This window comes from Ptychodera flava (assembly GCF_041260155.1).
Source record: "Ptychodera flava strain L36383 chromosome 23 unlocalized genomic scaffold, AS_Pfla_20210202 Scaffold_24__1_contigs__length_23054250_pilon, whole genome shotgun sequence".
Classification (NCBI taxonomy): domain Eukaryota; kingdom Metazoa; phylum Hemichordata; class Enteropneusta; family Ptychoderidae; genus Ptychodera; species Ptychodera flava.
In genome coordinates, this window is record NW_027248278.1 from 5671940 (window position 1) to 5681433 (window position 9494).

Below are 9494 nucleotides of genomic sequence, written 5' to 3' on the forward strand. Positions count from 1 at the left end.
CACCGACTTGCACCACTTAGATTTTTTATTCTTTTTATATGTTATTAGTGACACTTTTCCAAATGTCATGGTGAAGAAATTGCTTTTTATAGAGCAGGTTGTACGTACCTTACAAATTAATGATATCGATACTGAAATCGATATCAGTAATATATGAGAACACTCAAACATCTTACATTTACAATGTAAGATGTTTTAGGTCCTAAACTTTTCGAGGTTGCATTGGGTTTTTGTCTATGTTTATAATACAAAGATAATAAAGTCTGTCCCTTTAGGCTGTTTTTAAAGTCACTGTATAACAACTATTGTATCAACATTTGTTGCAGAAAAATTAATGATGAATTTACGGACAAAAATGAAGACATTGTCCTGCAGCTTTTTTCTAACAAGATTTATAACATAAAAAGAATCAACATTGGTGTTTTAGCAATGATTTTTTTCTGTTGTTTTGGTTTTGCTGGACACCTAATTTTCAGTTCTCTCTAAAACAACAATAGAGCAAATCATTATCTTATGATTTGCCATATTGTGGCAGACGCAAACGGATTATTTGGTATTATGTATGGTGATCAACATTGTTCTAGACACTGCATTGGTCAATACTTGCACTAATCTTAGCACTCGTCCGAATCGTTCCCCATAATTTGCTTTGGCCCTGGAATAAAACATTCCTGGGAATACTGGGACTATACACTGTTATCTTATCATCGTTGTGGCTAGGTAGTCTAGTTATTAATGAACTAAACTTTTGGGGCGCACACAAAAATAGTAGCATGATGATTGTAATATTTTTGAAACCCGTTCTACCACTTTGAAGAAAAACTTCTGTTTCGATCTTGTCGTTGCATTTCCTTCATGAACCTATTTGAAAATATTCTAAATAATTCTGTTTACGGCGGCTGTCCGCTGATGGCTAACTTGCTTTGTGGTCGGGACAGCACAAGACAATAATTTACAAGTTCGCGTGACCGATTCCACATGTTCGATCGATAAAGATGGCATGGTATCAAAATTTTAACTTCATCGGATTTAAGAATGAAAGTACCATGTAAATCAGTTGATTTCTCCAGGATGATGGGTCGTTTTACCAATAAATTGAGGTATTTCGGGAAACGAAACACACCATTACATGCAACAATGATTTTGTTATTATAGATACGTAAAATCCCATTGAGTTTTATTCTCTTTGACGCCATCGTTTACGAGAATTGGCGGAGCAGTACAGTTTCGAGATGAAGGTGAGAAGTATTACTGCTCCAGAAAAAAAAGTCGAGTACGATGACGTCAAACAGCCAAAAATATCACGGAATATATATACAATAAACATCGCCGGCCGTACTTATTTCACATTTTACGACATTTCCTAATAACGACATCATTACATTTTTTGAATTGAAAGGAAAATATCCGACCTTGAGACTGGTTAACGGTGCTTGTGCTCATCAAGGAAGAGTTGAAGTTTACTATAACGGACAGTGGGGTACAGTCTGTGACGACTTGTTTGGTTATCATGAAGCAGTTGTTGTATGTGAAAATTTGGGTTTTAGGTATGATATTTTTACGCACCAAGGAGTGCCGCTAATCATTATTTACGATTTTACATAGCAACTGAAGATAGGATATATTAATGCATGTGTAGCAAAGAACATGATCTTAAGAATATCCTATGGAACAACAATACGATAAGAGTCGAATACTTCAGAACAGCACTTTAATACCTTTAATGCTGTCTGAATGTCTGTGTGACCATCTGTCTGTCTGTTGTCTGTCTGTCTGTCTGTCTGTCTGTCTGTCTGTCTGTCTGTCTATCTGTCTGTGTTTGTCTCTCTCTCACCTCCCTACATCTCACTCCCCCTAGTGGTGTTACGAGTTACCACAGCCAAGCCTATTTTGGGACAGGTAGCGGGCCGATATGGGTGGACAATCTCTCGTGCTCTGGCTCAGAATGTCACATTGGACAATGTTCAAGCAACAGTTGGGGTACTCACAATTGTGCTCATAGCGAAGATGTTGGCGTTACTTGTGGTGAGTTCATAATGATCTCCCTCAGACATGTTGTGGTGACAAATGAGCCATGTAGATCCATTCACTCTAATACAGCATCATAACTGGTAATAACATGTTACTTTTCTGACTCTACAGTCTCTTTGTTGAGATATCTGCCGGCAATCGCGATGCCTTAAATTACTGAAGTTGACACACCACAAGTGGTAGGTGTTAAGCACCACTTTAGATCTTCATTGGAAAACAGTAGCGGCGAAAACTCAACTCTACTATGTCTAGAAAGCGAACACGTTTCCAAATAGCCACATTGTGCTTGCCATCTCTTATAACAAAATTGCCATCTCTAAAAACAATACATAGCTCAACGCAAAACATATGGCTACTTCCAGACTGAGAGTGTGAACATACTCGGTGAATCACAGAAAGTTACAAACCATTGACAATCGTCAATATTGGTCCAGGGTTGATTAATTTAGGTCGACATGATAAACATACGTGAAAGTGGTGCTTAACACCTATCATCTGAAAGGTGTAGAAAATGTTATTACAAACACTTTTAACGGACAAAGCGCAATGAGTTGCAAGTGATAGCATAAAAAAAATCGGAATCGTTTTAGTATCTGGAATGACCCTACCTAAACTGTTTTCAGACTTTCTTAAGAATTAATGGCCTAACGATTGGCGTTTTACTTTCAGGCACTTGGAATTACGCTTCTTTGCGATTGGTCGGCGGTTCAAGTTCGAGAGAGGGTAGACTAGAGGTTTACTACAGTGGTATATGGGGCACCGTTTGTGATGACTATTTTAACTCCCTAAGCGCCAAAGTTGTATGCCGACAGCTTGGATACAGGTTTGATGTTTAATTTGATAACTCATATATATATATATATATATATATATATATATATATATATATATATATATATATATATATATATATATATATATATATATATATATATATATATATATATATATATATGTGTGTGTGTGTGTGTTATAACACAAAATTACTCCAAGTACAACGTAATGGTATCTGTTACTTACGTTTCATGCATCCTGCAATCATCAGACAGATGAAGTGAAAGTAATACTAGCTCAACACTCATATATATGTATGATCTGGACGTACCGTTCTATTTATAGGTGGTGTTAAAATTGGATAGAAAATATATGTTTTGGTGGCGACATTTTGAAACCAACTCCGAGCGTTTGTTTAACAGCGTAGATTTGTCAGCATTGATAATGTGCAGCTTTTTCTGATTTACAAAGATTATATCGCTTGTTATGTTAGGGTAACTTGATGCTTTGTCAATAATTGACCACGAAATGTCAAAGACCTGGTTCCTTTGTTTCAAGGTCCAGATGTACTTGGACAACTCAGTTGAGTGTTGATACCTTTCGTTACGGAACGATTGCATGTGATGAGCGATCACGCGTCTGGTGTTATCAGTGAGTCCGATGTAGACCTTCTCCGTGTTTCCCCGTTGATACCTTGGCCTTGTAAACCACACCTTTGACTTGACAGTTACCCTTCAAGGGGCATGTAGACTTGTTCCGGCAATTACAATCAGCTGGTCGATCTTGACGTTGGTCTCCGGTGATTACTCTCTTATTATGTGATTTGAGTATACTAGCCATATTCTTCATACAACTGTAACTCACTTTAATTGTGTTTCTATTGAAGATCTTATGAAGCTTAGACCCCTTTGGAAAGTGTTTGTCAACAAGTTGAAGGAATTTCTTGCCGATATTAGTTTCCACGTTCTTGCTGAAAGGGGATTGAACCACGTGATGTTACGTTTCCTGTTATTGTTTCTCCTCGCTGATTGGTTGGTTTTGATATATTCAATTTGATTTGTGTATCCGATTGACTTTAACGCTGCATCGTATTGACCTTTGTGTTTATCAAAGATTCCCTTATCACTGGATATCATTCAAATACGTTTGCTTATTGCGTCAGGTATGTGTTTAATTATAGTTGGCGGGTGGTTAGACTGTTTATGGACATACATTGTTTGGTCGTTTGGTTTACGATACGGATAGAACTCAATGCCGTCATTCAGATTAAAGTCACGTCCAAGAAGTTTGTTATTTTCTGGCTTGTCTCCATTGCGATCTTCAGCCCCAGTTCATGAAATACCTTCTTGATTTCCATTTTCATGCTTTCCGCTTTGCTGGCTGTGGTATTCCTGAGTACACCAAGGCCGTCGTCACGGTATAGGCCGATTAGATTCTTATAATATTTCTTGGCGAGTGTGCTGGTTTTGTGCATCGAGCACTGAAACAGTCTAACCACCCGCCTAAATATATATATATATATATATATATATATATATATATATATATATATATATATATATATATATATATATATATATATATATATATATATATTGTTCCGGCAAGTACGATCAGCTCGTCAATCTTTACGCTGGTCTCCGGTGAATCTCCTCAGTCTATAATTGTGTTTCTATTGAAGATCTTGTGAAGTTTAGACCCCTTTGGAAAGTGTTTGTCAACAAGTTGGAGAAATTTCTTGGCGGTATTAGTTTCCACGTTCTTGCTGAAGAGGGGTGGGGATTAACCACCTGATTTTACGTCTCCTGTTATTGCTTCTCTTCGCTGATTGTTGGTTTTGACATATTCAATTTGATCTCTCTACCCGCTCAACATTAAACTTTATAGGAGACTAACTCTGACTAGCTCCTCCATCAACTTCAAAATTATATACTATATACTCTGTGTGTTTAAGAAATACTTTTTAGGGTAATTGTTTAAGAAATCAACCTAATTTCGCACCTTTGTTCATAAAAAACATCAATGGGCACCATAGAATCAGGGGCAAAACCCGTAACTACGACTACTTACGTAGCAGTTACATTTTAACGTGGATATTCTCATCTGCCTTGAAAATATTTAGTTTCCTATGTAGCTAATATTCTTGCTTGTGACACAGCTGTTCATCATATACTGAATCCTTAATATATCAATAAGACTTACACTTTTAAAATTTTAGTTTCAGATATATTCTTCTAAAAACAAGAAAATTGTAGTACAACTTATCACCACGCAACTGCTGTCCAAGGTTTATTGTAAGGGTATGCTTCTTTGTCGTACGGAGTCTGCACCATTCTTGTTCAATACAGAAGCTTAAGATATCTCTATGATTTAAGAGGTTTTGAAATATTCTTTTTATCATTAATACCAAAATTAAGGGTTTTTTACGCAAATGAAGACCCCTTCATCCTTTCCGTTAACTATTGCTACCATACTAAACTTTAGATTCTCTGCTTTTTGAAAATATATAGTGTAAGGAGGTTTCCTTGTCATGTTAGATGAAAAACATTCCTTTGAAAAAACTGTGTTAATAACATGCAGCTCCACCTTAATATTTCAACATCAAAATTTAACCTACATCAAGTCCACGAGACATAAAAATGAGTTACCATTTCTGACCGTTGTGATTTTATGTTCATTCTCACAGTGGAAATTATGTTGCTCATCCTAGCGCAGCATTTGGACAAGGCTCAGGCAAGATTTTACTGGATAACGTAATCTGTGGCGGCTCCGAATGTCACATTGATGACTGTCATCACAACGAATGGGGGTCACATAATTGTAACCATGCGAAAGATGTTGGTGTGACATGTGCAGGTAGAGATGACGATTTTGAAATGACATGAGCAGTCGCGTGCTTATTAATGATATGCGAATACTCCCAAACAAGACTAAAACCATATCTAATTTAATGAAATGTCGATGCTCAACTTTGTGCATGTCTTAGTGAATTTTCAAATCATATTTTTGCAAACTGACACTTAACCAGCGTCCAATAGACCTGGTAATGTATTACCTTGAATGAAAATGATTATTGGACAAGTTAAACGTCATGTTTAACCAGTGATAAATACAATCCGCCTAAACATTTCTGTATAGTTGGATAAAAATAGGCCGAACATAAATTGTTAATCTATTGAACAATAGTTTATTGGACAAATCAATAAAAATTTCGTTAATTCCACAATCAAAATTAAGCGACAATCTGTCTAAAATATTACTGAATTGACCGAGTGTAAAACTAAACGATGGGAGGTTCATGTTCGCAAAACATTACCAATCAAGTGTATGAAACTTTTTCTCTGCAGACAGTACAGCACCAGTGATCAGCAACTGCACAATTCCAACAACAGTGTACACACCAAGTGACACAGCAACAGCCGTAGCGAACTGGATAGAACCCTCAGCGAGCGACGATTCTGCTATAGCGCCAACATGGGCTAGGACCCACTTGCCTGGACACAATTTTCCGATTGGTGATACAGTTGTAACTTACACAGTCAGTGACGCAAGTTTGAATAGCGCTACATGTTCGTTTACGGTAACCGTTATCGGTAAGCTGAAACCTATTTAAAGGGAAACATAAGTTTTGGAAAGTCAACCAATTAAATTTACGTTTCATAAATAACTATACATTTGGACATTTGAAACATTTTGAAACAGTGTGTGTGTCTGTGTGGGCAGGTGTCTGTGTGTTATGTGCGTGCCAGCATCTGATAGGTGTAATCCAAGTGAACTGTAGTTGAATCTAAGTACAAGTTGACAGTACACAAAGGCAGATGCTCATGTTTTATTATTATATGTCTCCCACGTGAACGTTCATGTGTAAAGTTTTTGGGAAAAGCACACTCACACTTGTTTAATAGTTTGACTGTATCACGCCGGCACATGTCAAAATATGAGCAATAGCGAGCATTTCCGACTAAATTTCATTCTTGTTAAAGTGCGTGTTGCTATCCGCAAACGTTCAAATAGTATACAAATCAGCGCAAGTGTCGAGAAACGTTTCCTCTGTCTGATGCAAGTGTAGGGCAGCTGTAAAACTGGTGATGTATGTAATTTTGAAATTTCATGTACAATTAACATATTATTGATGACCTCTGCGTTACTGATTGATAAGAAAGTAAAGTTATATAATCTGGTCGAGTGCGATGATGTGATGCTACATGAGTCTTTTATTTCTTCAACGCGCACGAGGCAAGCTAGCTGTAAACCCGCGCTCAACTTCAAGTACAATGTGATTTCAGAGTGAAAGTAAAAGAAAACTATTTCTTTGAATTATTTGAATACTTTTTTTTTGTTTTAACAAGGAATATCAATCAATGTCCCCGGTTTCACTGTCGCAACTACAATTAGAGCAAGAAGACTAGACTAGACTCTAATCTCGTACTAGCTTTGTTTATGACACGTATGGTGCGTTTACGGTGAGCAGTGGGCGCATAGTAACTAGAATCAAGCTAAGGTAGTCTAGAAATAAATACTTGAAACCGTTACTACCATCATTAAAAACAAAGTTATCACTGTACTCATGTTGAGGGCGTTGCACAGGCAAAAAGTTGCTGTTTCACTCATTACCTCATGTTGCAGACAATATCGCTTCACATAGATATTTTCTGTTGTAAAATGTTGTTTTATGTGTCAGATCCTCAATTTTACACTTGGACTGATTCTTTAACGTGAATTAGATGTTTGAGGAACAGATTGTTGTACTTTTTAACCCGATTCGTTTCAAAGGATATTTAATACAAGTTGTTCGCCGCTGATATGTACAGTATACCTATTCTTTACAGCCTTGCTTTATTCATTCATTAATAATATGACGGTCACAGACACAGCATACTTGACAACAACTTTTAGATCTTGAGGACTGGTGGTGCATAGTAAAACGTTCTAAATACTTTATCATGAATTGAGGCATTCATCCAAATAAGGGCAGCTTGCAAAGGCGTGATACGACAGCTTTTTGCCATACAAATTTCTGCGAGAGCGTTTGCCAGCTTAATGAGTTAGTGGGTGTGTGTGTCAATATGTACTGACTGATAACAGTGAATTTTAAATTTGACGCCTAAACCAAGCATGGCCAGTGATAGGACAGAAACGCCGTTCCACTTATCACGAACACCCCCATCCAAGTGTAACAGTTTGTTCATCGGGTCCTAAACGCTATTTTCTAAGTTTTCTAGACAAAGCATAAAGAAAATTTTCACTGGCGCTTTACACAGTGTTGCATGACTATGCTTTCTCAAAGAAGCAGGTCTTTGATGCTGAAGGAATATGACTAGAAAGTCTATTCCATAAGGAAGCAGCGGCATTCATCTGTGTAGTTGTACTCTCGTTTTTCTCGGACGAATATGGATTGCAAAGGGAAAACTCCGAGTCGTGCAACGGAAAAAAAGTTTTTCCGTCGCTGCTACGAGGCTACTATGGAAAGCACGATCATCATAATTGAGTCTTGTTGGTTGAGTTTTAAGAGAAACTTCGTCACTTGAACAGAGAGATCTGAATTCTGGTTTATGAAATCGAAAACTTTAGTGTATACACAGTTCCTCATAACAAGACCAATTATTACGCTATTAATAACAAGTTATTAATAGCGTAATACTGTCAGTAAAATTGTCTCGGGTTCATTGGAGGAGAAAGGAAAAAAATGAGCCATGATTCTTGAAGTTGGCCGGCAATGTTAGCCGTAAGTTGCGTACAGCCTCCGTGTGTTCCCGGCGTTACACGGGCTAGCCGGCATGTGAGCATTTTTTCAGTTTGTCTGTGAATAAGTCAGCATATCAAAATTAGACTACAGTATATCAAAATTGGACCACATATATATCTCACATGGATATACTAGGCTTACATTAGATAAAAGATAAAAACAGTTAACCGCCAGCTAAGTACAAAGCAGGGATCGAGGTACGGGCCCGGGTACGGGCTGAGCGAATCCTTGTCCCCGTGAACGCTAGCGCTTACAAACAGGCGAAGTTGGTCAGTTTTTGTTTTATTGTTATGTCCCATTAGCCGAAATGTTCTGTGTCTGTGAATGCCGGACCCTTGTCCATAACAACGGAGAAAACATCAGTTTTGTAGTCATTCAAGTCACTTGAACTGGACCATTGATACATGTCATACCGTCGTACCGATCGACACGATCGCAAGCGTAGCACTCGGAGCTTACGGACATAAGCGAGCGCGTTCATGTATGGCCGTAGTTTCAAGGATGTAAAAAAAATAGACTGTGGGGCTTAAATACTCGAAATTATCGTGTGTCGCAGCGCATTCCTTTTCATTTTCGACCAAAAATGGTGACTTTGGTATTTTACAACATAAAATGCACTTTTAATAGTTTGCTAGTATCCGTTTCAACTCACATCGTTTGGTGTCGCCGTTCTCAACTACCGAAAATCCAGTCGTTGTGGACTGGCGAGGTGGGAATGCAGAGAAATACTTAGAAGAGCCAAGTGTAGAATTTGGGACTCAGTGGAGATAATTTGTTTGCGTTCCTGCCAGCCTTATCCGAAGCATCCTTCGTAGTTCTATCGCCCTCGTTCACGCTGAATATTCATAGACGCCGGCACTATACGGTTCTCGGGGCCTTGACCGTATAGTGCCCACGTCAAATTTGTATGCCAAAAGCTGGAATGACAAAAGGGCACATTAGG

General features: G+C 37.9%; 1 protein-coding gene across 1 annotated transcript in view; it reads left to right on the forward strand.

Annotated features, from left to right (window-relative positions):
• Positions 1 to 5690, forward strand: part of LOC139125109 (hyalin-like) — a 31954-nt gene extending 26264 nt beyond the window's left edge. Inside the window, exon 8 of the mRNA XM_070691221.1 lies at positions 5492 to 5690. Within this exon, the coding sequence (XP_070547322.1) occupies positions 5492 to 5690 (199 nt within the window). The remainder of the gene's footprint in view (positions 1 to 5491) is intronic.
• The last annotated feature ends 3804 nt before the right edge of the window (positions 5691 to 9494 follow it).